Source organism: Urocampus carinirostris, chromosome 5 (genome assembly GCF_059441175.1).
Source record: "Urocampus carinirostris isolate Australia breed hairy pipefish chromosome 5, RoL_Ucar_1.0, whole genome shotgun sequence".
NCBI lineage: Eukaryota > Metazoa > Chordata > Actinopteri > Syngnathiformes > Syngnathidae > Urocampus > Urocampus carinirostris.
The window spans coordinates 44,589,347-44,615,407 of record NC_142353.1 but is presented as its reverse complement, the minus strand read 5'-3'; the positions used below and the strand labels follow the sequence as shown (position 1 = coordinate 44,615,407).

At 41.3% G+C, this 26,061-nt stretch overlaps 2 protein-coding genes across 2 annotated transcripts; both read right to left on the bottom strand.

Annotated features, from left to right (window-relative positions):
* Positions 1-1,039: 1,039 nt before the first annotated feature.
* Positions 1,040-19,076, bottom strand: LOC148366503 (solute carrier family 71 member 2-like). The gene is made up of 12 exons (XM_088336963.1): positions 18,914-19,076; positions 13,368-13,466; positions 11,630-11,692; positions 11,442-11,569; positions 9,147-9,261; positions 7,799-8,017; positions 7,619-7,732; positions 5,855-5,926; positions 3,742-3,854; positions 3,556-3,653; positions 3,176-3,315; positions 1,040-1,844 (listed from the first exon to the last, which is right to left on the bottom strand). Exons 1-12 carry the CDS (start codon positions 18,980-18,982, stop codon positions 1,632-1,634), a joined length of 1,443 nt encoding a protein of 480 aa, XP_088193089.1. The 5' UTR covers positions 18,983-19,076; the 3' UTR covers positions 1,040-1,631.
* Positions 19,077-19,971: 895 nt separating this feature from the next.
* LOC148366502 (transmembrane protein 17A) lies at positions 19,972-25,097 on the bottom strand. Its single transcript, XM_088335245.1, has 4 exons — positions 24,955-25,097; positions 23,067-23,179; positions 22,284-22,397; positions 19,972-20,791 (listed from the first exon to the last, which is right to left on the bottom strand). The coding sequence occupies exons 1-4, from the start codon at positions 25,037-25,039 to the stop codon at positions 20,483-20,485; spliced, it is 621 nt and encodes a 206-aa protein (XP_088191371.1). The 5' UTR covers positions 25,040-25,097; the 3' UTR covers positions 19,972-20,482.
* Positions 25,098-26,061: the final 964 nt, after the last annotated feature.

Below are 26,061 nucleotides of genomic sequence, written 5' to 3'. Positions count from 1 at the left end.
TTAGTAGCACCCCGGAACAAACATTCTAGCATACACAGCTAGCGTTAGTGTCTTACCATTGTGAGGTAGCTCCCAGTCAGTGCAGAACCGCATACCAGGAACCGAACCAGCTACGAAGACTTGGTAAGCTTCGATTATTTTTATACGCTTTTAGGTCAGCACCTGTGTATGGGGATACTCCATTTACGATATAGTGGTGCAGATGGTGTAGAACAAGGGTCTGAGACTCATTTGAGTTGAGGGCCGCTGAAGCTAGGATTAGGGTGAAAATTTCATGCTAGAGTCACACCAATACATTCAAATATAACTCAACTTTACGATAAAATATAGGAATATTTTTACCAAAACAAGCTTTTATTTTGAAGGGTTGTAACAGGACAATCTAAAGAGAGAGGTCAGAGGTTATACAGGGCTTTCAAGGTCAAGTTAGAGCCGCTGACGTCAAAATATGTTTGATTTCTGAAAAATTGTCTGTGTATTAGTCATCCAAGTACAAACGTCACAATGAACATTTCTAAAAACAAATTTAGCTTTTATTTTGAAGGGTTGTAACATGACAATCCAAACAGAGGTCAGAGGTAATACGGGGCTTTCAAAGTGAAGTTAGAGCCGCTGATGTCAAAATAAGTTTGTTTTCTGAAAAAATGTTACGCATTAGTCATCCAAATACAAACATTTCTAAAACAAATCTAGCTTTTATTTTGAAAGGTTGTGAAATGGCAATCAAGAGAGGTCAGAGGTCACACATGTCGTTTGGGGTCTATTTTGAGCTACTGACTTCAAAATAAAAGCATTACTTCTGAAAAGGTTAGCACTTTAGCACCAACAAATACAAATAAAACTGCACTTCACAATAAGAGAATAGTTCTTAAAGATCGAGCTTTTGTTTTGAAGAGCTGTGAGAGGAGAATGTAAACAGAGGTCAGAGGTAACAGGTCGTTTGGGGTCAATTTTGACCTGCTGACTTCAAAATAAAAGCTTGACTTCTGAAAAAGGCCAGGCTTTCGAGTCACACCAAAACATTACAATCAAACTCAACTTCACAATAAGACGACTACAAAATTGAGCTTTTATTTTGAAGTGTTATAACAATCAAGAAATAAGTCATAGATTACATAAGGCATTTGCGGCTAATTTGGAGAGCTTTAGCATACATGGGTCACTGACTTGAAAATAAAAGTTTCACGTTTGAAAAAAGTCCCCCTAATACATCTCAATCAAACTCAACTCCACTGTAACAATTTTATCAAATAGAGTTTTTATTTTGAAGGGTTGCAACAGTACAATCAAGATGACCTTCAAATGTCCTCTTTGCCCTCTTCCAGAGGACATACCTTACTTCACCACCAGGGAGACCATTTCCTGTTTGCTGTGACCCGGCCCATACAAAAGTGCCTTCGCTAGGCACTAGCATGCTAATGGTTCCATCAGCATCGTTTAGTAGAATGAGTCCCTCATCTTTTATTTTGAAAAGGGAAAGAACGTCATTTGTTTAGTTTTGTTGATGAGCAATAAAATGTTTGTTGTTGTGCTTTCTTCTTTAAAAAGGGAACAGGAGATTGCCGAGGTGATAAAAAAAAAAAAAAAAAAAAAAGAAAATTTGGCACTTAGCATCTAGCCTGGTCCACCAATCAGAGGCTGCTGTCCTGTAGAAGGGGCTGAATGTCCTCAGTGTCGCTGCTGGGCGTGGCCTGAGGGGGCGTGGCCGGAGCGCCCTCCTCGCACTTCCCGTCGGTGACTGCAGGGGGCGGCGGCGGACGCTCGCTGATGAAGGAGGCTACCGTTAGCGCTGCTAGCACAGTGCAGGCGCCCAACAGGAAGGGGGGGCCGGGGATGCTCCATTTCTGCCCGCAGACAACATCCTGTTAGCTTGCGGCTCACTCATGCTAGCTTGTAGCTTACTAGCTTAAACACACTATTCTGTAGTCGAGTGGCATTTCTATGTATAGCATTTTAGCAACTTATTAACCACTAGTTTGTGAGACACCAACTAATGGCTTCCTGTACCCTTGCAGATTACAATAACTAGCTTGTAGCTTGCTAGCTTGAAACTCTCTAATCTTTAGCCAAATAACTGCTAGCTTAAGGCCAGGTATCTGATCCCGTTAGCATGCAGCCGCAGAGGTTACTTAGTAGCTTACTTCGAAACTAACCTTTGCTAATCAACCGCTAGCTTGCTGAACACATCCTGCTAGCTTGCTGAACACATCCTGCTAGCTTACGTCTCACATGTTTTAGCTTAGCAACTCACAAATCTTTAATAAAGTCATATTTATTTGTATAGCCCTGTAGCTAGTTTGTCACACTAGCTGTTGGAATATTGTTAGCTTGTAGCTTGCTAGCATGAATCACGCTAATATTTATCTTATTAACCACTTATAAATTGTTACCATGTTGGCTTGCAGCTCACTCATATTAGCTTGTAGCAAGCTAGTCTTTAGCCCATTAGCTGCTAGCTTAAGACACCCTATCTGCAGACATCATGTTACCTAGCAGCTTACTAATGTTATTTCAGAGCTTGCTAGTTCAAAACTGGCTAAACTTAAGCTAAATAATTAATTGCTAGTATGTTGCACGCCAACTGCTGGCATCCTTTTAGCTAATAGCTAACTAATGTAAGCTTGCTAGAAAGAAGCTTGATCATCTTATTAATTGCTTGGTAACCGCTAGCTTGTAGCACGCTAAGTACTGGCATTTTGTTAGCTGGCATTTTGTTAGCTTACAGCTAGCTAATGTTAGCTTGGTATCTTAAAGCTCGCTAACCTTTAGCCTATTTACTGGTTGCTAACAGCTAGCTTATGGCACACTTACTGCTGGGAGCAAGTAGCTCGAAGCTCGCTCATCCTTACCACTTATGAACTGCTAGCTTGTGGCATGCTAACTGCTGGCATCCTGTTACCTTGCAGCTCAATGATGTTACTCTGTGGCTTGCTATTAACCTCTTCTTAACTGCTAGCTTGTGGAATCTTTCAACTTTTAGCTTGCTAGCATGAAACGTCCTAATCCTTAGCTTATTAACCACTTATAAATTGCTACCTCGTGTGCTTCTAACTGCTGGCATCTCATTACCTTGCAGCTCACTTATGTCAGATTGTAGCACCCTAGCTCTTAGTTCACTAACGTTAACTTGCTAGCCCTAGCTCAAAATCAGCTAACTGCACGTTCTCACGTATACCTTTATGTGTTGCACGTCGTGCCCTTCTTCTGTTGGTCCATCGAGCTCAACGTTGAAGAGAAAGAAAATGAATCCGAAGAGTGCCGGCCCCAAACCGTTGCACAGGCCTCTGATGCCAGTGATCATGCCCTGAGCCACACCTGAGCGGAAACACGCTAGCACATGTTAGCGACGCGCTAGCAAATGTTAGCGACGCGCTAGCACATGTTAGCGACGCGCTAGCACATGTTAGCGACGCGCTAGCAAATGTTAGCGACTCGCTAGCACAGGTTAGCGACGCGCTAGCACATGTTAGCAACGCTCTAGCACATGTTAGCAACGCGCTAGCACATGTTAGCGACTCGCTAGCACGTAAAAACGGCTAGCGACGAGGACGCCACCTTGCTGGTCCGGGGCAGCGCTCCGCGACACCAACGCCGAGATGGCGGGAAAGGTGATGGAGGACATGGCGGCCACCGCGCCCGCCGCCCACATCATCCTGGGGAGGGAGGCGGTTACCATGGAGACGTGGAAACAGTTACCAGGGTGATGGAGATGGCGAACCCCCCCGCCCACCAGACACTCACCAGGGCTCGGAGCCCAACGCGTACCACAACAGCTGCAGAAGCTGGAAAGTCAAACCTAGCAGGACCGTCTTTTTGTTGCCTAGCGACCGCATCAGGATGCTCAGGACCAGCGTCTGACACCAAAAAAAAAAGAAAAGAAAGTGTTAAGAAAATGCTAATTGGACAATTTATTACGTGATTTCGTGGAAATCAGCAAAGATTTTCATTTTCCCTAGCTATCAGTTTGCTAATGTTAGCTCTCAGCTTACTAATGTTAGCTTGAAGATTCCTAGTTCTCACCTCGCTAATGTTAACTTTTAGCTCATTAGTGTTAGCTCATAGATTCCGTCAGTTTACTAATATTAGCTCTCAGCTTAATAATGTTAGCCTATAGCTACCTAGCTCTCAGCTTGCTAATGTTAGCTTAAAGCTTCCTATCTCTCAGCTCACCAATGTTACTTGAAGCTTTCTAGCGCTCACCTTGCTAATGTTAGCACTCAGTTCACTAATGTTAGCTTTTGTGTACCTAGCTCCCAGGTCGCTAATGTTAGATTTAAACTGACTATTGTTAGCTCATAACTCCCTGGCTCCAGCTCGCTCATGTTAAATTATAGCTTCCTAGCTTTCAGGTCGCTAATATTAACTCTTAGCTCACTAGTGTTAGCTCATGCTTCCTGGCTCTCAGCTCACTAATGTTGTTTTTTTTGAGGGGGTGGGATTTTTTCCTAGGTCTCAGCTTGATTATGTTAGCTTGAAGCTTCCTTGCTCTCAGCTTAATCGTGTTAGCTTGGGGCTTCCTAGCACTCAGCTTGATCATGTTAGCTTAAAGCTTCCTAGCTCTCAGCTTGATCATGTTAGCTCTAAACTTCTTAGCTCTCAGCTTGATCATGTTAGCTTAAAGCTTCCTAGCTCTCAGCTTGATCATGTTAGCTCTAAACTTCTTAGCTCTCATCACACTAATGTTACTTGAAGAATTTTAGCGCTCACCTTGCTAATGTTAGCACTCAGCTCACTAATGTTAGCTTTTGGGTACCTAGCTCCCAGGTCGCTAAGGTTAGCTTTTAGCTCACTATTGTTAGCTCATAATTCCCTCGCGCTCAGCTCGCTCATGTTAAATTATAGCTTCCTTGCTTTCAGGTCGCTAATGTTAGGTCACATCTCACTAATGGTAGCTAGGTAAAAGCTCCTAAGCTATCAGTTAGCTAAAATTAGTTCTCAGCTCACTAATGTTAACGTTAAATCTCTTGGCTCTCAGCTCGCTATTGTTAGCTTTCATCTCACTAACGGTAGCTTGCTAGTAGCGCCCTAGCTATCAATGAGCTAATATTAGTTCTCAGCTCACTAATGTTAGCTTTTAGGTACCTGGCACCCAGGTCGCCAATGTTAGCTCTCAGCTCACTAATAGCATATTGCTCCTTAGCTTTTAAGTTGATAATGTTAGCACTCATCACACTAATGGTAGCTAGCTAGTAACTCCCAAGCTATCAATTTCCTAATATTAGTTCTCAGCTCACTAATGTTAGCTTTTACGTACCGAGCTCCCAGGTCCCTAATGTTACCTCTTATCTCGCTAGTGTTAGCTCACTAATTTTAGCATATTGCTCCCTAGCTTTTAAGTGGGTAATGTTTGCGCTCACCACACTAAACGTAGCTAGCTAGTATATCCATAGCTATCAATTTCCTAGTATTAGCTCTCAGCCAGCTAACTTTGGCTTCCAACTTCCTAGCGCACAGCTAGCTAATGTTAGCTTGAAGCTTCCTAAAACTGGTGTTTTCCACAAGAAAAAGATCAATATATTTCTCAAATATATTTTGGAAAAGATTTAAAATATGAAGTTGCTGATTGGACAATTCATCATATGATGATTTTGTGGAAGTCTAATCAGTCTTCAATCGTTGAAGAAAATAAACACTGGTGAGATCATCTTAATAGTTTTTTAATCTAAGAAAAGTTTGGCCATTGATGTTCTCGGCCCACTATTGTTAGCTTATAGCTCCCTCGCTTTTAGGTCACCAATATTAGCTCTTATTTCATAAATTATGTGCGGTTGTAACTCCTTAAGTCTACTAGTACATGTGATTTTTTAATAAAAACTTTGTGTGAAGTGCATCAAGTACAGACACACGCCCCCACCTGGGCAATGATGGACAGGACGCCCACCATGGCGATGAAGGCAGCAATGGCGGCGGGAGAAAAGTCAATGACCTGAAAGGCAAAAGAAGGAAAGTAAAATCAAAAATATTCAGAAGAAAAATTCCAAACTGTGGAAGGCATTAAGATAATGAAGAGGGCGGGACAACGATAAGCTTTTTCCCATCAGCCCTCCTTTTTCTCTCTTTTCATTTTAACTGTACAGTATTGAGAGTCACTCCTGTCTGTTTCCCGGTTTTTTTTTTCTTGACCACGTCTACTCTCCTCTCCTGGCTTGCGACTCGCTGCTGATCTCGACCATGTTTTTTGCTCTCCTGTCCCGGCTACTGACCTGTTTTTTTCCGCTCCCAACACCGCCATCGCTTGCCACGGAAGTGTCACTTCCGCGTTCAGAGCGACTTGCTCCCAGCTTTAAAGCGCCTTTAATACCCCATTGTAAGCAGTAGTGGATTTAACTCTTGATTAAGGCTTTTTCTCAGCTTTACAATAAGGTCTTGGTTTTTCATATTTCTTGAGATTTGGTCCGCCGTTTCTTACTTTCACCATTTTCATCCATTATCTGCACCGCTTATCCTCAGTAGGATCGCAGGGGTGCTGGAGCCCACCCCAGCTATCTTCGGGCAGTGGGCAGGGGACACCCTGAACTGGTTGCCAGCCAGTCGCAGGGCACACAGGGACAGACAACACACTCGATCATTCACACCTAGGGAAAATTTGGACTGGCCAATCAACCTGACATGCATGTTTTTGGAATGTGGGAGGAAACCGGAGTGCCCAGAGGAAACCCACGCAAGCATAGGGAGAACATGCAAACTCCACACAGGAGGTTCGATACTTCATACCTGTCAAGTTTTTGCCGTACAAAGTACGTTTGTGATGCATTTTAAGACGTGTACGACGTACGAGAAAATCTGTACGGAAAAACGCAAATTTGTCAATGATGGCTACCATCCGGTATACACCGACTATCACCAGATGGCAAATCAATCGAGTCAAACGAGTTCGCCGCGGTCCCCTATATCTCGGTATCGTTTTTATCGTTGCAAACGAAGCGAGCAATTCGATGCTACTGTGCTCATGCGTCTGCCGCCTGGGGATTTCCCATCATGCATCATTCCCTGGTAGTTGTGTAGTGAAAGGAAGTCTGTCTCTTTATAGAGAACCGGCTTTTTCGGCTAGACTCATTCAAGAGAGCCGGCTCTCATACGGCTCACTTGCTTTGATGCATTATATTACGAATTATTATGTTATATAAAGAAGAAAAAAAAGGAAGTATAAAAGGAGAAAATGAAAAATAACAGGTTTGTGGTTATCCCTTTAATGAGTATATTACGAACAGTAATTCAATGCAGGAAATTAATTAAATCTATTTGCATGTATTTTTTCCTTCTACAGTGAACGTCCAAGCGACTTCATTTTTGGAACTTTTTTACAATAAACCTCATTCATGTCGAGCAACTCAGTATCTCACAACAAAATGTTAATTAACAATATATATGATATAAGGAAACACATGTACAATATAACATGTTAAACTACATAAATAAACATGTTTGAAAAAAAAAAAAGATTTTTTTTGTATTTTATAATGGAAAATACGACAGTTTGTAAGGGCATGGAGCCCTAGAGCGCGACAAGTATGATACTTTGAAATCAGTATGTCAAAAACAGTGACTAGCTTATAAAGAAACCAATCTAATGTCAATAACAACAAAAGGTTTGGATTGCATATCAGTGTCCGCTCACCTGTCTCAGGTAGAGGAAGAAGCTGGAGTACTGCCCGGCCTCCGGCAGGTACGACAGGAAAACGGTGACGCAGATGAGCATGACGGTGGAGTCTTTTCCCACGCGACGCAGCGACTACATCCCCCACAAAGTCTTGTCAAGGTGAGTCGGACAAAGGTGTAACCCCGCCCCCCTACTCACGGCGAAGGGGTCGGCCTGTTCCCAAGACAGGGGGAATCCCCAGGTGGTGAGTCGCATCTTCTGGGGTAGCGACTCGGGCACCATCAGCATGACGAAGGCCACGTCGGCCACCGATACCAGCGTGGCCACCAGGACCACCAGGCTGTCCCCGTAACGGGCCGACAGGTAGGCCCCGATGGCCGGGCTGGTCACCAGGCTGGCCGCGAACGTCGCCGATACCTGACAAAAGGGGGGCAGACGTCACAGGTAATGTTCCCTCTAAGCTGCGTGTGTGCGCAATTGCGCACTACCCAGAGCTTTTCCGCGCACAAGAAAATCTTGCCAGCTCACAAAAATCAGGGCTCGAAATTGCTAATTAAAAAGCGAATTAAGTCAAAGTTACAGAGCATGAAGGTAAAAATACACGGGTTCCCCTGATGCTGTGTTTTAAATGCGGTATTTTGAAGTCAATGTCGAAGTAGAACGAAGTTGAGTAAAGTCAGTTTTTCGAGAACCGGCTTCTTCGGCTCAGCTCACCAAAAAGAACCGGCTCTTTCGGGTCCCAAACGGCTCTTCAGGTTGTTTTTGCTTCTTTCATCCCTACACGACCAAATATTATGTAAAATTATGCACAAAATGACTCGAAGGAAGGGGGAATAGAACAAAAAAGAAAAAAATACCAAAATTAAAAAGTAGTGAAAAGCTGAGAAAAAAAGAAACAAAAGTAAAAAAAAAAAAGGAAAAATTCAGAAAAAAAAGCCAGAAAAAAGGAAAAACAGTAGAAAAAAGTAAATAGAGAACAAAAAGAAAAAAGTAAAGGCTAAGAAAAAATAAACACAATGAGATTGTTTTAAAAGGAATTTTAAAAAATGGAAAAAAAACAGGGAAAAAGAAAAAAAGTTTGTGTTGCATTCAAATAATTTCCAATTATATCAAGTTAATCTTGTTGCCAACATTGTACTTCCACTAAAAAATGTAATTATTGTGCAACCGACTCAATAAGCCCCCAAAAATGTTAGTATTATGCGACAAAAGATATCAGGAATAAAATAAATGGAAATCTTGTGAAAGCATTGTAAAAACAAATGACGTTTGTAGGCCCTGCAACCTTTGCAATCGTTCGAGTCAATTCATTCAAAATTGAATTTTTTTTTTGCATTGCCGGAAACTCAGCAAAATGTAACGTGATGTCAAGTTTTGGACATGTTTGATAATAATTTAGTTGCCACACTTGGGATTGCCGTTGCTCACTGTTGTTTCAAGCGTTGCTCATCGACTTTGTGTGAATGCTCAGACCCGTAAGGAAAATTACAGGGAACATTAGTCACAGGGGGGCGGCGGCGTCGGGACGGAACCCGGTGATCCCTACCAGGCCGTAGGCCGTGCTGCGGCTCTGCTCGTCTGTGATGTCGGCCACGTAGGCGAAGACCACCGAGAAGGTGACGGAGAAGACCCCCGACACTGCCATCAGGGCAAAGTACCACCTGCGGGAAAGCATGGGCAACATACACTTTTAAGTGGCTGGATCAAATTTTAATTCCCTTTTTATTTCAGCTAAAAAAAAGTCATCCTCCGCTAACACCTTTAAAAGGTGGGTCGCGTAGTTTGAAGTTTCCTTAAAAAGTTTATAGCAAAAAAAAATTCTATTAAATATGTGTTAAAAATGCCCAACTGAGTTCAAAAAAACAAAGGGGGACTGGTAGCTGCAGAGTGACTGCTCGTCACTAGATTTTGTTAGTGTAGCATGAAAATGGTGAGAGTAAGAAAAGTACAGTCCATCTATCCATCTACTTTGGTCATATCACTCAAGAGGGGTGACGAACAACACATATACAAAAACAAGGAAAAGAAAAAAAAAGGAAAAAGTAGCAGAAAACACACACAAAAATATTTGGACCATGGCCAACCCAAATTCCCAAACAACCAAACTAGTTAGGCACCTCGGCACCTAAGTTGGTCATGTTTTCGTCCCTCCAGAAGAGACGGGACACCAGAAAGCCGCCATGTCACTCGGGTCAGGGTGACACACGACACTCCTCTGTTCAAGAGCAGGGCCCGACAGCTTTCACTGGTTTACCCCTGCCGCATCATAGAACGCGTCTAAACATCCTACTATCCTTTTACAACACCTCTCCACTCATTCCTATCACCAACAAGAGCTCTAGCTTCCACTAGATTTCCTGCAGTGCACTCATAACACCATCCATCCACATCAATGGCGGCCTTCCTCTTGGTCTCCTTCCATTGACTTCTGCTCTGTAGATCCTCTTCAACATTCGCTCCTCATCCATCCTCTCCATGTGTCCAAACCAACCCAGTACTCTTTTATCCACACGCTTGCTCAGTTCCACTACTACTCCAGTTCTGTCTCTCACAGTTTCATTTCTCAATCCATCAAATCTTGTCATTTCTAACATACTCCTCAAACACTTCATCTCAAAAACATTCAACTTCCTTCTCAAATCTGCATTTAGGCTCCAAGTCTCTGCACCATACAACACAGTCAGCACAATCACACTCTCATACAGTCCCCTCTTAACATCCATACTGTATGTTCCTGTGGTGGGGGGCCCTCCCCTGGGAGGTCTGAGAATTCTCCCACCGTGGTCCACTGCTTGTCGTAAGAGGTGATTAAAGTGGATCTCTACTCCCTAAGAGACAGCAAGGCAAAGAAAGGGGGGCGCGGGACCGAAATGTTTCGCAGACCCTAGTTATGGGGGCACTAAATGTGAGAGGATGTGGAAGTAAAGCGACTGAGTGGATTTTCATTTACTGTCATTATTTCTAATCTTGTTGCTTACAGCATTCACTATGTTGTTATAAATGATAATAAAAGGCAATTCAATATGTATTTTTCATGGTTATTTATCAAAATATTCCGTTCCATGCATGTATGCTTTTTAAAAAAGAACGTTAATACTATTTTGTTGTCATTATTGACTTTATTATTTATATCCTCATTATCAGTTTGGTCATTTCTATTTATTCACATTATTTTTGTATTCATTTATTTTCATTATTTATTCATTTGAATGACTCGTTTACGGCCATACCGAACTGAGACCACCCGATCTCGGGTAGCCAAGCAGGATCAGGCCTGGTTAGTACTTGGATGGGAGAGCAACTGGGAATGCCAGGTCATTTGACACACGCTCTGCTGTGACAGCACTGACTGTACCCCCCAGTAGTCTGTGAAAAAGAATTTCCCTTAGGGGAAAAAAATTAAATTAAATAGTCACGTCTGTTCTGTGTGTGTATGTTGTAGGATATTTTCATCATCATTATGTAGAATACTTTATCGTAATTTTTTATTTTAGTTATTGTCATTATTTAGTTTTAACAGTTTTTTTCCCCTCATTATTTCTTTCGTCATTTTTATTTTCACAATGTTCTTTACTCACGCTAATTTCAAATGAACTTGTTCGTCAGGTTTGGTTTCAAAAGTTCTGCAGATTTTGTGAAAAAATAAACAAAAAAAGTTCACTAAACACAGTAAAAAAAACAAATCATGGCTGCAAGCATTTACCCCCCTGAGTCACATGACAACATGAAAGCAGTCGAGTGTTCATTTTAGAGGATGAAAATTCCAAGCATGCCATTGTTTGTTCTGTTAGTCTCTGCACACGTGATGTGAGGGGTGAGGCGAGGGTTGGCGGCGCCTCACCAGGGGCTGATTCTCATGAAGGGGATGGGGGCGCAGGTGAAGAAGACCGTCAGCAGTAGGAAACCCTTCCTGCCCCAGATGTCCGACAGGGCCCCGATGACGGGCGCCGACAGGAACGACAGGAAGCCCTGAAATTCACATCCTCAATCTGGGCTCGACGGCTTATGCCTGAATTCGCTTACACGCACCTTGACTCCTTGTACCAGGCCGTTCATGAGGAAGGTGTGCTCCGGGAAGGTCTCGTGAAGGACCTGCGAGAAGAACAAAGTCGAGTCAACGTTCTTGACCAAAAAAATCCAGAACGGTTGACGATTTTATTGTCGACAGACTACCTTTGGCGTAGTTTTCTATATTCAATTGCATGTATAAGTGGTTGAGACTGTTTCTAGGTCTAAAATGTCAATAAATACGTTCGGGTTCGGGCCAGACTTCTCTCTGATTTTTTTTTTTTTTATATTATCCACTCGTCAGTTGTCCGTTGATTCTTTTTCTGCAGTTTTTACAGCTCTTTGAGACTTGTTGTGCTTCAGGGCCTCAAAAACAACATTACTTTTGTCTCCAGACACATTTTTCCATCAGAGTGAGGCATCCCTACATGAATATAATCCCTGCTCAGGGTTGCTTATGAGTGATAGCTTTTCTGTCGAGCGCTAACATACAGAAATGATGGCGTCAACATCAAGTACCCAGACTTGTTAAGTTTAGGAACATTTTAGCCCGGATAAAGCCAATCTAAAGACCGCTTGCAAAGCAGACCTTGCATATCATAGCACTACCTCAGTTACACACGAACATTTAAAGGTTCTGACTCCCCTTGGTGAGACTCAAGCAGCATTCAAAGTAGGGCTGCACGATGAACCGTAACCTAATCGATATTGCAATGTGACGTAGTGCGATGGTGTAATCGCAAAACACTGCATTTTTTAAAGGATTTACAGTTCCAGGTGGTTTAACAGTGCCAGCCAATCAGAAGCAGGTTTTAAAAATGAATTGATCGATTAAAACGGACTCTGATGAAAGTCAAAAGAGCACAAAGAAAAGACCTAGCAGGAGTCGCAGTTACCCGTCACCAGCGTATAGCTCGCCATCTGCTCTCTAAATCGCTTTCTTACAATGAAAGGAGTAGCCATCCAATTTTGTTGTACTTTAGTATAATGACAATAAATACCATTTATTAAACTGTATTTCTGTTTTTATTTGTAGCTCTATAGTTATTTTATCAGGGTTTTATACAACATCGAGTTTGCATGTCACTGAGTTCTCCCTAAAAAGATTTTATACATTTGACCATAAAGGATTTTACACAATTGACTCATAATGCAATGAAGATTTTCACTGCGTGGGCTTTAGTTCAATGTACAAGGTCAGGGCAGGCTGTTGTAAATGCATCATATTTTGTCTCGGGAATTTTGATAACAGGACTCGTGGATTTGCTGACGCAGGACGACAGGCGTTGTTGTTTTGGGAAGCCAAACATCAAGGCGCTGTGCTGTGAGAACGTTGGGCGCAAAACAACTGCTTGGCACGCCCATGGGAGGAGCCGAGACGCCATCTCGCAGGAAGACGTGAGCCGATAAGAAAAAGCTAAAGGACTTCAGAAGAAGGCTTCCCACACAGACTGCAATGTCACTTAAATAGTATAAATCCGCCCCCGTGTGCAAATGTCGGCTTTCCTGTTCATTTTTCTCTCAAGAAACGAGCGCATGATTGTTGGGTGAATGTAGTTTGTGTTTGGTTAATGGAGTCAGTAACTGATTCGAACAATTTGGTAAACGGTACATTTTGATAATCAATTCCCAACATCCCCCAAAACAAGAACACAAATGCACTTTTCTTTTAAAATGGAATCGAAATTAGAATGTCTGAAAAATCGCAACTAGGTTTTCTTCCCAAAACGGTGCAGCCTTAATTCAAACCCATCCTTACCGTTAGCATGGGTGTGGTCAGCAGCCCCCAGGCAAAAAACTCCAAGAAAATCACGATGACGGCGTGTGTCACCCTGGCCCGGCCGCGCCAACACGCCGGCTGCAAGAAAGCATCACAAAAGGTTTGGACTGCAACTTTTGGAGTCCTGAAGTTTCTCATTTCTACACAAACAACAGAAAGCTGAAAAAAGGGGTTTCAAACCCGGAACCCGAGGGACGATTGCAGCCTGTGGGATGAGAGTTTGAGGCCGACAAAAGTTTTAAATGGTAAAACTTGTCAAGAAATTTGGATTTAACTGGCATAGGATGAGGCTCACGTTATTAGACATCTTGCTGCTACAGCTACCTCCAAAAACCTGTCTATTTTTTCATTGTCTTTGTTTTTTTCCCTTTCCTTTCTTTTTATTATTCCTTTTTTCATTTGTTATTTTTTGTTTTTTTCTCTCTCTAGCCCTTTTTTTATTCCTTTTTTCCCTTTTCTTTTTGTTCCTCATTGGTGCCCCAATGACCCTTGCCGTTAAGTGATCCGTAAACAGAGACATTACTGAATGATTTATTTTCATATGAATTCTTATTATGTGGAGCAAATCGGAGTATGCAACTCTGGACAACGCTCTCCATTGCTGACAGTTCCTGGCCTGAGGTCATTTGAGAGGATGGCTTTCATGAACTCCATGAATTGTAGCAGCATGACAGGTTTCTTCCGTATGCTCCTTTTCAGGGAGGATCATCGACTTGAGTGTAAACTCTGTTGTTTGGCATGAGTTGGTAGACTCTTTAAAGGGGAGAGGGGCGGGCCGTCTATTGTTGTGGTCTCTGTGCATGGCCTTTCCCATTGGGCTGTCAAGTCATGTTTATTAGTTTGGCCCTTAATCACAAAGAGTCTCAAAGGGCTGCACAGATCAAAGACTATTGCAAACTACAGACTATTATGACACCATCCCCTGATCTAAAACCTACATGAGGGTAAGGAAAAACTAAAAAACCTCAAGTCAAGTCATGTTTATTTGTTTGGCCCTTAACCACAAAGAGTCTCAAAGGGCTGTACAGATCAAAGACTATTGCAAACCACAGAATATTATGACACCATCACCTTATCTGAAAGCTACATGAGGGCAAGGAAAAACTCAAAAAGCTCAAGTCAAGTCATGTTTATTTGTGACACCCTTAATCCCAAGGAGTCACAACGGACTGCACAGACCACAGATTATTGCAAACCACAGACTATTATGACACCAACCCCTGATCTAAAACCGACACGAGGGAAAGGAAAAACTCAAAAACCTCAACATGAGGAAAATGAAATGTCGCAAATATGAAATATGCTCTGTAGCCTAGATGGTAGGGCGCCCACTCTGAGACTGGGAGGTCGCTGGTTCAAGCCCCGGCCGAGTCATACCTAAGACTTACAACATTGGTACTCATTGCCTCCCTGCTTGGCGCTCAGCATTAAGGGTTGGAATTCGGGGGTTTGGTCACCTAATGACTAAAATGGCTGCGCCCTGTTTGGCTGCGGCTGCATCGGCTCGCTACAGTTTAACTGTCCCGGTCAGGTGTATTGACATTTCGTTCTGTGTGCATTGTTACAAAGAATGACAATAAAAGTAAATTCTATTCTATTCTATTTTATTCTATTGTCGACAAGTTGAATTCCTAATGCCCCCAATAAGCAGGTAGGCGCCTTGCAAGGCTGACTCCCTATTGGTGTGTGAGTGTGAGTGTGTGTGTGTGAGAATGTGAAGCACATTGTAAAGAGCTTTGGGAGGTCTTAATTGACTTGAAAAGCGCTACATAAATGCAGACCATTTACCAAATAGCATCTTGATTATCCTCAAAACGTTTAGAGGCTGACTCCCTATTGGTGTGTGAATGAGTGTGTGAATGGGTAAGTGTGAAGCACATTGTAAAGCGCTTTGGGAGCTCTTCATTGACTTGAAAAGCGCTACAGAAATGCAGACCATGGACCATTTACAAGTTGATATTCAAGTTAATGTCATGTGAACAGGCCTTGAACTGTGCAATTGTTTTTTTTTTTAACTGTTTATAAGACAAGCCGTAGAAGCCTAAGAATTTGAGGCAAAGACATTGGACATTGATCTGCTCTGCTGCCGTATAAATAAGAGTTTTTATTTTTCTCATCTGAGCGCCTCATTTTTGCACATTGTTCAAATGTGCACTTTATAATAATAATAATAATAATAATTATGACCTAACAGTTGAGTCAAAGACCTGAGGACTGGTCATTTTTTTCGGTGCTGTGGAATGCTCTTCCCCCTGAGATTCGATCTACAACCTCAGTGGAAATGTTTAACTCTAAGCTTAAAACACACTTCTACTTATAGCATATGAATAACCTAGATTTTAAGTTGATAATATGTGTATTATTTGCCCTCATGTATGTTTTAGATCAGGGGATGAGTCAATAGTCTGTAGTTTGCAATAATCTGTGGTCTGTGCAGTCTGTTGTGAATCCTTGTGATTAAGGGTGTCACAAATAAACTTGACTTGAGGTTTTTGAGTTTTTCCTTACCCTCGTGTCTGTTTTAGATCAGGGGATGGTGTAATAATAGTCTGTGGTTTGCAATAATCTGTGGTCTTTGCAGCCCTTTGAGACTCTTTGTGATTGAGGGCGTCACAAATAAACATGACTTGACTGAGGTTTTTGAGTTTTTCCTTACCCTCATGTAGGTTTTAGATCAGGGGATGGTGTCATAATCGTCTTAGTTTGCAATAATCTGTGGTCTGTGCAGCCCTTTGAGACTCTTTGTGATTAAGGGCCAAACAAATAAACATGACTTGATTTTAACCTAACAGCCTGAAAACCTGCAATCTTGCAGTTGTTTTAATGAAAGGAACATAATTTTAAGTTAATGAATTATTGATTATTCGTTGGCCATGACGTTGCTCTTCTTTAATCAGGTGCACAAAACATGTAATATTAGGCTCATATTATCATAGTAAGATTTAATGCAGAGGGGGAAATATTTACAAAATTTTCGTTAATCGTGATTATTTGTTTGACAATCATCTCCAGAAATTCCTACCCGCGACGACCCTAATTATCCGAGACCTCGAAAAATACGAGGTTCTCGATCAACGGAGCTCGCTTGTTGTCATTTTCAGAGCCATTATTCCGGGCCTTATTTTAAAAGGGACAGTGTGTAATAATTAGTGCCAATTAGTGGTACAAAAAAACTTTCATCTGGTAAAAAAAACAAAAAAAACATTGATTCATATGATTTGATCTTTTAACCCAGGGGTGTCAAACTCATTTTAACTCGGGGGCCACACGATAGAACAAACATTCTGTCGGGGGCCTGACTAGGAGATTCAAGAGAAAGAAAAAGAGAGAGAGGGAGAGAGCGTGAGAAACAAAAAATAAAAAGTCGTGAGAGAGGGGGAAAAGAAAGGGAGAGGAAGAAAGAATTCCAAAGAGAAAAAGAAAGTCAGAAGGAGAGAAAAGAGAAAAGAAGGCGTGAAGAGTATGAAGAAAGAAAGTCAGAAGGAGAGAAAAGAAAGCGCGAAGAGTATGAAGAAAGAAAGGCAGAAAGAAAGACAGAAAGAAAGACAGAAAGAAAGAAAGACAGAAAGAAAGACAGAAAGAAAGACAAAAAAAAAGACAGAAAAAAAGTCAGAAAGAAAGAAAGAAAGTCAGAAAGAAAGAAAGTCAGAAAGAACGAAAGAAAGTCAGAAAGAAAGTCAGAAAGAAAGTCAGAAAGAAAGTCAAAAAGAAAGAAAGTCAGAAAGATGGAAAGACAGAAAGAAAGTCAGAAGGAGAGAAAAGAGAAAAGAAAGCGCGAAGGGTATGCAGAGAGAAAGAAAGAAAGGCAGAAAGAAAGGCAAAAAGAAAGAAAGGCAGAAAGAAAGACAGACAGAAAGAAAGGCAGAAAGAAAGAGAGAGAGAGAACTAAATACAAGTGTCTTTGTGAGAGGCACCTGGCTTTGGCAACATCAAGTTGCTATATCTAAACTAGCAGCTTGTTTTTCTCTTGCGCTTCTCTGAGTGTGGTCTCGCGGGCCGGATTCAATCCCTTGGCGGGCCTGATTTGGCCCGCCTGTTTGACACCTGTGTCTTAACCACTAGGTTCGTAGGGGCATCATTTCCTGGGGTGTGTCATGGGGCAGTACAGCCTGGTGGCGCCCACCTCTCTCCAAGCCAAGCAAAAATACATGAACTATTATTCGAATGTTAATTTTGCTTAAAAAAAATCATCATCGGTCAAGAAATTTTTATGACTTTTTCATCGTGTAAACCCCACTTTTTTAGCTGGCTAGCTGGTCACTTTTTTTTTTTTTTGCTTTGTAGCTTGCTATCTTCGTCTATTTATCGTATATCTACCTAGCGTTTTACATTTTTTTGCATGCTATCGAGCTAACATTTGGTCTTTTTTTTTTACTATTTTAGCTAGTTATCTAGCTCCAATTTAGTTTATTACCCGAGTATGAACTTTACAATATTATTAATATCTATCTAATCATATTTGGCATTTGGATTCCATGTAGACCAAGTTACATATTTAATGTTTCTGTATTTCGTTTAAAAAAAATTCCGTTCCTATAAAAATATTTTTTAAAGCTGATGTTATATTTTAATACTGATTTTGTTGTTATGCTCTGTACAGGCCTTTGAGACCTTTTATTATAAAGGGCGTCACAAATAAATATAACTTGACTTGACTTAGGTCGGCGCCATGTTTGTCCGGCATCCTGCCGCCACGCTGTGCTCCGAGGCATTCGTACCATTCAATACAGTGCCATCTAGTGGTGAAATATTACACATTAGGGATTTAAAATAAGGGCAGCAAGGCGGTGCAGTGGTTAGCGCGTGTGCGGCACAGTTCTAAGGTCTTGGGAACCTCCTGTGTGGATTCAAATCCAGCTACCAGACTTCCTGTGCTGAGTTTGTATGTTCTCCCCGTGCTTGCGTGGGTTTCCTCCGGGCACTCCGGTTTTCTCCCACATTCCAAAGACATGCATTTCAGGTAGATTGGCCGGTCCAAATTGTCCCTAGGTGTGAATGAGCGAATTGTCTGTACCTGTGTGCCCTGCGATTGGCTGGCAACCAGTTCAGGGTGTCCCCTGCCCGATGATTGCTGGGATGGGCTCCAGCACCCCCGCGACCCTACTGACGATAAGCGGTGCAGCTGATGAGATGAGATTTAAAATAAGCAACAATATTCACCATTTGGGAACTTTATTACGTTTATGTTGTGTGACCTGACAGAAAGGAATATACCCTGCCAGTGTTCTGGTTTATAAACTCAGTTTGGAAATTTGAAGAATGTATTCTTAATCGTTTGTTTTACACGAAAATAACTGAGGGCGAACTTCGCTTTTACGTAGTTTTAATTGACAAAATATGCTGGAAAAAACGACTTTTATTCAAAATGTTGGCAAATTGTGTAAAATGAAGTTTTTTTAAAAATATATTTAGTGTTTTTTTCCTGCGAGCTGCTTTTTATTCTATTTTCGCCGCCATTGTTGGGGGCGTCCGTAGACGGCTAACAGCCCCGTAATAAATTTAAAAACAGGAACAAAAATCCTTACCGAGCCTCGGCCGAGCATGATGCGAACGTTACTGTTGGCGAGGTGACCTGCCGTATTCCCTGCGATCATCTGACATTTTGTGGCATCTCCGCCTTCCGATAGCGGCGTCTTCTTCCACTTCCAGCGGCTCCTCGACCTTTTCCGGGATAGACGTCTGTGCGTGATGACGTCATACGCCCCCCTAACTTCTGCCTATTTATTCTTATCAGGCCGTCCCGGAAGTGCGCTGCCACTTGCCAACGACCCTCGAGTGGAGTTTATCACGAGTTCCCATTTCATGTCATCACTCACAAAATTTGTTATTATTGACTAAATAATTATTATTTTATCTATTTGTGCTCTCCCTTCCGCCAGCTGGAGATTGTATCCCCCTCGTGGCGTCATCGCTAACAACAAAACGAACGCATCTGTTGAAAACGACTACGACAACGTTTTTGCGTTTATTTTTTAGTTTTAACTTGTTGGGAATTAAGATCAAAATGTATCGTTTACCAAATTGTTTGAATAAGTTATCGGACTCCATTAACCAAATACAACTTACATTCACAGTGCGCGCTTGTTTCTTGATGAAAAAGAGACCGGCATTTCCACGCAGAGGCAGATTTAATTTCTTAAATAATCTAACTAAGTGTACTCCATCGAAAATGGCCGAATCAGTGTCGTTAGAGTCTCTGGGAAGCCTCCTCTCTCGATCTTCCGCCTTCTCTTCTCAGCCCACGTTTTTCCAGAAGCTGGAGTGCCAGCTCCTCCCATGGACGTGCCAGGAAAGCCCCCACATGGGCTCCACAGCTCCACCACCTCGCCTCGATGTCTGGAAAAACTCAACTTCTCCAAACAATGCCTGCCGTCCTGCGTCAGAGTCCTGTTATCAACAGAACTAAACAAAACATTCCGCATTCGGATCAGCGTGACCTGTCATTGAACTACAGCCTACTCGTAGAAAATCTTCATTGCACTCCATAAATGTAACTTATATTCAATCGTATAAAATCTTTTATAGTCAAGTCTATAAAATCCTTCACTAGTAAAACAAAAACGGCAACAAATACCTCTTTATTGCATAGTTCTGTTTATTCGAAGTACAATACAGAATCAGTTCTGAGGGGTGGGTGTCTCAAAGTGATATTGCTGTAATTGCGAAACCCCGGTATCCCAGAAATAAAAATTCCAATGACTAAATAGTATACAGTAAGAGCTACTTATGTGTATGATTCAATAATATGAATATATATTAAAAAAATCATTTTTTTTTTACCTTTGGTGTGACATGGCATGAGCTGGTACAGTGGAGTAGCGGGTGGATCCAAATCACAATCGATATTAAAACATGTAAGAATTTTTTTTTTTTTTGCTTTAATCGCCTCCTTAAATTTGATATTAGTCCTGAATGACGATTGGTCATGCCCATATGCAACAGAGTGAGGGTTTGGTCTCATGCTGCTTCGCAAAATGGCCTCCAACTGGGTAACTTACTCTTACTCCATTAACAAAATGTTGACGCACGGAAATAGAATTTTGACCGGATTTACCTCGCATATGCGAAACAAAAACAGAAAAACCTGTAACGTGCTAAAAAGTCCCAGTCACCCGCCGGTACGCTAGCCCCCGCAGCCTCCGCGCAGGCGTGCTAGCGGCGGCGTTGCCGAAGCTGTCCACTTTGCCTAACTGCCGCAAGTGGAAAAGCAGCGTTAGCTTCTTGGTCATGTCGCGCAGAGCTAGCGCGGCGGCGAGCAACTGAGCCACGGAGGCGGTGAGCAGCGGCAAGTGGACGGCGCGTTCGGTGGGCAGGATGAGCGCCGCCTCGTCCGTCAGGAGGAATAGCAGCGGCGGCAGCTGCAGGGATAGCGTTAGCACGCAGAAGCAGCATAGCCGCGACACCTGCCGGGGACACGAATACCATTAGTGTTTTGAAGCAGGGCTCTCTGAGCTTTTTCCCAAGCAGAGAGCTACTTTCTGATACATATTAGTGCAAAGGGTGCCCACTTGGATATGCATTTCTAAAATAGTAACTTATCTTGTACTACTTTGTTTTTGCCATGTCCCTACCAGTAGTAAAAAGGAAGACAGAAAAAAAGGGTTAACAGTTATCGAACGGGAGACGTGGGAAGGGAGAAATAGAGAAAAAGAGCGAGAAAGACACAGAGAGAAAAAAAGAGGGAAAAAAGAGTAAGAGAGAAAAAGAAGAAAACGAGGCAGAAAGAGAGAGAGGTAGAGAAAAGGAGACAGAAAGAGAGAGAAAAGGAAAAAGAGCGAGAAAAAGAGAAAAAGAATGTGAAAAGGAAAAAGAGAAAGAGCGAGAAAAAGAGTGAGAAAAAGAATGAAAAGGAAAAAGAGAAGGGGAAAGAGAAAAAGAGTGTGAAAAGGAAAAAGAGAAGAGAGAGAGAAAAGGAAAAAGAGAAAAGAGAGAGATAAAAGGAAAAAGAAAAAGAGATAAAAGGAAAAAGAGAAAAGAGAGAGAAAAGGAAAAAGAGAAAAGAGAGAGAGAAAAGGAAAAAGAGAAGAGAGAGAGAAAAGGAAAAAGAAAAAGAGAGAGAAAAGGAAAAATAGAAAAAAAAGATAGTAAAAGAAAGAAAAAGAAAGAAAAAAAGGGAAAAGAAAGAAAGAAAATAGAATAGAGAAAGAGCGAGAAAAAGAGCGAGAAAAAGAGTGAAAAGGAAAAAGAGAAGGGGAAAGAGAAAAAGAGTGTGAAAAGGAAAAAGAGAAAAGAGAGTGTGAAAAGGAAAAAGAGAAAAGAGAGTGTGAAAAGGAAAAAGAGAAATGAGAGAGAGAAAAGGAAAAAGAAAAAAAAGATAGTAAAAAGAAAGAAAAAGAAAGAAAAGAAGAAAAAGGGAAAAGAAAGAAAAAAAGAGAATAGAGGGCGGGAAAAAATGGGTAAAATAGAAAAAGAAAAAAATGAAAGATACAAAGGCAGAGAAAGAAAATAAAGAAAAAAGAAAAAATAAAGAGAAAGAAAAATGTCAGAGGGAAATCGAGAGGGGGTGGGAAGAAATGGGTGAAAAATATAAAAAAGAAAGAAAAAGAAAGGAAGAAAAAAAGAGCATGAGAGAAAGAAAGAAGAAGAGAGATCAATAGAAAGTAGGGTTAATTTGCCTCAACCACGTCAAATGAATCAATTTATAAAATCTTTATGACCCAGGACTGGTGGGGTATTTTCAGAACCGCGGGTCCCAGGTTGGAGACCCCTGTTTTAAAGGGACTGTATGCATTATTTAGCGCGAAAAAATATATAGAAAAATATCATTCATAACAAAAAACAAAAAATGCAAAGGATGGAGGGTTGTGTAGTAGTCCTCCAGGCCACATGGGGCGCTAGTGAGCTAATCCAAAAATGTCTCAAATTCAATGAACAAGGAGGCTTTCTTTGTCTTACGTCCTCGCGGAGGTTCCCGAAGTATCCCAAGTAGAGTCGTAGCACTTCCACCACGCTGACCAATGAGATCCCGCCGCTCACCAGGCCTCGGTAGTAACCAGGAAGCTGCTCAAACTGACCAATAAACACGCATAAATCCTCAAGTCCCGCCCACTCTCCCGCCTCTCTTTCTTTTCCTTTTTTCTTCTCTCTGTGTCTGTCTCTCTCTCCCTCTCTCTCTGTCTGTCTCTCTGTCTGGCTCTCTGTCTGGCTCTCTGTCTGTCTGGCTCTCTGTCTGTCTGGCTCTCTGTCTGTCTGGCTCTCTGTCTGTCTGGCTCTCTGTCTGTCTGGCTCTCTGTCTGTCTGGCTCTCTGTCTGTCTGGCTCTCTGTCTGTCTGGCTCTCTGTCTGGCTCTCTGTCTGGCTCTCTCTCTGGCTCTCTCTCTCTCTCTGGCTCTCGCTCCCTCTGGCTCCCTCTCGCTCCCACTGGCTGGCTCTCTCTCGCTCCCACTGGCTCTCTCTCTCTCTCTGACTGTCTCTCTCTCTCTCTCTCTCTGGCTGGCTCTCTCTGGCTGGCTCTCTCTCTCTGGCTCTCTCTCTCTGGCTGGCTCCCTCTGGCTCTCTCTCTCTCTCTCTCTCTCTCTCTCTCTCTCTCTCTCTCTCTCTGGCTCCCTCTGGCTCTCTCCCTTCTTTTTCTCTCTTACTCTTTTTTTCTTTGTGTCTTTCTCGCTCTTTTTCTCACTCTTTTTCTCTCTTTCTCCCTTTACATCCCCCTCTCTCGTTTGATAATCGTTTTTTTTCCTACCTTGACTTCCAGCATGCAGACGGAGGCCGCGCACCAAAAAGGGAAATAAAAAATGTTAAAATAAATGGACATCTGCAGTGCCAGGCTAGATGTCACCTCTCCGCTTGCAGAGCCTGAAAAAATTTCATGTTTTGTTCAGTTAGAGTTCCATCATATATTAGTTCAATTAAAGGGGGTTAGTGTTGTGCAAAAAGTGCAGTTTTTTTAGCAATTTAGCGAGCTATCTAGCTAGCTTTTTACATTTTTCCATGCTATCTAACATTTGATCAATTTTGCTAGTTATCAAGCTAAATTTTGGCTTCCTTTCTAGCTAGCCATCTAGCTTTGTTTTTAGCTTTCTATGCCACTTAGATGTGTTTTTTACTTTTAGATGCTAACTAGCCAATTTATCATTTTTTGCTAGTTATAAAGCTAAATTTTGGCTTCCTTTCTAGCTAGCCATCTAGCTTTGTTTTTAGCTTTCTATGCCACTTAGATGTGTTTTTTACTTTTAGATGCTAACTAGCCAATTTATCATTTTTTGCTAGTTATAAAGCTAAATTTTGGCTTCCTTTCTAGCTAGCCATCTAGCTTTGTTGTTAGCGTTCTATGCCAATATTTAGATGTGTTATAAAAAAAGCTAGCTATCAAGCTCCCCATTTGTTTTTCTTTTTATCTGACTTTTTTAGCTATGTAGCAAGATGTTGAGCTAACTTTTTACCTTTTGTTGCATGCTACCTTGCTAATTTATCATTTTTTGCTAGTTATGAAGCTAAATTTTGGCCTCCTTTCTAGCTAGCCATCTAGCTTTGTTTTTAGCTTTGTTATTCGAATAAAAAGCTAGCTATCCAGCTCCCCATTTGTTTTTATCTGACTTTTTTAGCTATAGAGCCAAATCTTGAGCTAACGTTTTACCTTTTGTTGCATGCTACCTAGGTAATTTATCATTTTTTTTCTCTAGTTATAAGGCTAAATGTTGGCTTCCTTTCTAGCTAGCCATCTAGCTTTGTTTTTACCTTTCCATGCCAATATTTAGATGTGTTTTTTTACTCTATCAAGCTTCGTATTTGTTTTTATCTTCAGACTTTTTTAAGCAATGTAGCAAAATATTGAGCTAACTTTTTACCTTTTGTTGGATGCTACCTAGCTAATTTATCTTTTTTTTTTTTTTGCTTGATATCAACCTAAAATTTGACCTGCTTTTTAGCTAGCAAGCTAGTTTATTTGTTAGCTTTCTATTCCTATTGTCTTTTCATTTTAGCTAGCTTTCTTTTAGTTTTGTTTACCTTTTTTGGATAACTATCAAGCTACTTTTTAGCAAACCATCTAGCTTGTGTCCCCTGCCCGAAGATAACTGGGATGGGCTCCAGCACCTCCGCGACCCTACTGAGGATAATGGATGGGTGCCTTTTGGGCTAATTAGTAATAAAAAGTAGCGCGCCGCTTGTAAAAGGTTGCAGACTCCAAATATAAATGCTTGAGGCAGTTAAATAGTTAAGATTTACCGAAGACAAAAATAAAACTACTCATTTAGGAAATAATGGTCGTTTTGATTAGCTCCATGTTTGGGCATTCAAAATCCGCATCCGTAACATACTCACGGATTTCACAATAAAACTACCAATTTATAATCCACACATCGCTAAATAACAAATCGTTCTTTTAAAGCTTATTTTGAAAGAAAACAACATCTTCATTGAGTTTATGACAAATTGTAGAAATTATCCTTCCGTTAATTGAAATGTGTGCTTTAAAAATAATCTTAATTTGACAACGGCAACAATTTCCTGTTACGACGACGCGTTGTTTTGGGGGGTTATTATGAAGTTGTTAAAGAACCCCGTAAACAATTTAAAATCCGTTTTAAGGTGCAAAAATTGCTAAAACTGTGTACGAGGAGGACACCCACCTTCGGGAGAAGGTGAAAATTCCCGCAAAACCGCCCCCACGTTGACTTTGTCGGTGAAGACGGACATGATGGATAGCGTGCGCATGCACGCGACTCATCCGATTAGCGGGCACGAGTTTTAAATACTTGGGGGCGGGGCCAAGTGACGCGTCATCTTCCTCAAACGGATTCAATACTTTTAAATATTTTTTTTGTCATCGTTTCTTTATAAGAGTATAATTATTATTTGAACATTTCCGAACATGAAAATAAACAAAAATACATTTAAAAAAAAAGTGTCATTCAAGATTCACTTACCTGAACCACAAGAGAAGCGAGTGACCTGGCGACGAAAGAGGGTACTGCACTTCCGTTTTAACCAAAATCAATAATTACAAATAAATATGAACACAAACTAATTGATAAATAGTCAAATAAATGTACAGGAATATTTCCTTTTTTCAAGCGTGGACAAAAAAAAAATAAAAATAGATCATTGTGAGGTATTCAGAATGAGAATAACAACGTTGTGAAACACTGTGTGAAACGAGATTAGGCATGGCACTCCAGGGTAAAACATGTTATAGAAAGATTCTGGGCAGAAAAGGGATAGACTAAAAAGAAATTATAACACATTAACAATAATAGTGTAATGCCCCTTGCTGATTAAGTCTTGTCGCTAATTTGAAAATAACAGGCAGTATAAACACGAGAGCTACTGTTGGTCGAACTTACACCGTCTTCGTGCACCCACACGGAGTGATTTCAAAGCACAAAACCTCCGCATCTGTCGCCTCCCCACTCTTTTCTTAAAGGGATCATGCGTGAACACAAGCAACAGCAACCAAAGTAACAGACATTAAAAGAAGAAGAAAAAGAAAATAATAGAAAAAAAGAAGAAAATGATGAAAAAAATAAGAAGAAAAAGAAAAACAACAAGAAGAAAACGAGAAAAGAAAAAAGAAGAAAAAGAAAAACAAGAAAAGCAAGAAGAAGAAAAACGATAAAAAGAAAAAACAAAAAAAAAGAAGTAAAAAGGTAAAAGGAAGAAGAAGAAAAGAAAAACAAGAAATAGAAAAAGAAAAACAAGAAGAAGAACAATGAGAAGAAGAAGAAAAAAGAATACAA

What these genes read in the sequence shown, in the direction of transcription:
- LOC148366503 (XM_088336963.1), bottom strand. Translation starts at nt 18,982, where the DNA reads ATGATCGCAGGGAATACGGCAGGTCACCTCGCCAACAGTAACGTTCGC. An exon ending in TCATGCTCGGCCGAGGCTCG is followed by an intron (nt 13,467 to 18,913) that starts GTAAGGATTTTT and finishes GCTTTCTTGCAG; the next exon opens with CCGGCGTGTTGGCGCGGCCG. An exon ending in GCGTTGGGCTCCGAGCCCTG is followed by an intron (nt 3,654 to 3,741) that starts GTGAGTGTCTGG and finishes CTCCCTCCCCAG; the next exon opens with GATGATGTGGGCGGCGGGCG.
- LOC148366502 (XM_088335245.1), bottom strand. Translation starts at nt 25,039, where the DNA reads ATGCGCACGCTATCCATCATGTCCGTCTTCACCGACAAAGTCAACGTG. An exon ending in ATTTTCACCTTCTCCCGAAG is followed by an intron (nt 23,180 to 24,954) that starts GTGGGTGTCCTC and finishes AAATTTTTTCAG; the next exon opens with GCTCTGCAAGCGGAGAGGTG. An exon ending in TCGGGAACCTCCGCGAGGAC is followed by an intron (nt 20,792 to 22,283) that starts GTAAGACAAAGA and finishes TGTCCCCGGCAG; the next exon opens with GTGTCGCGGCTATGCTGCTT.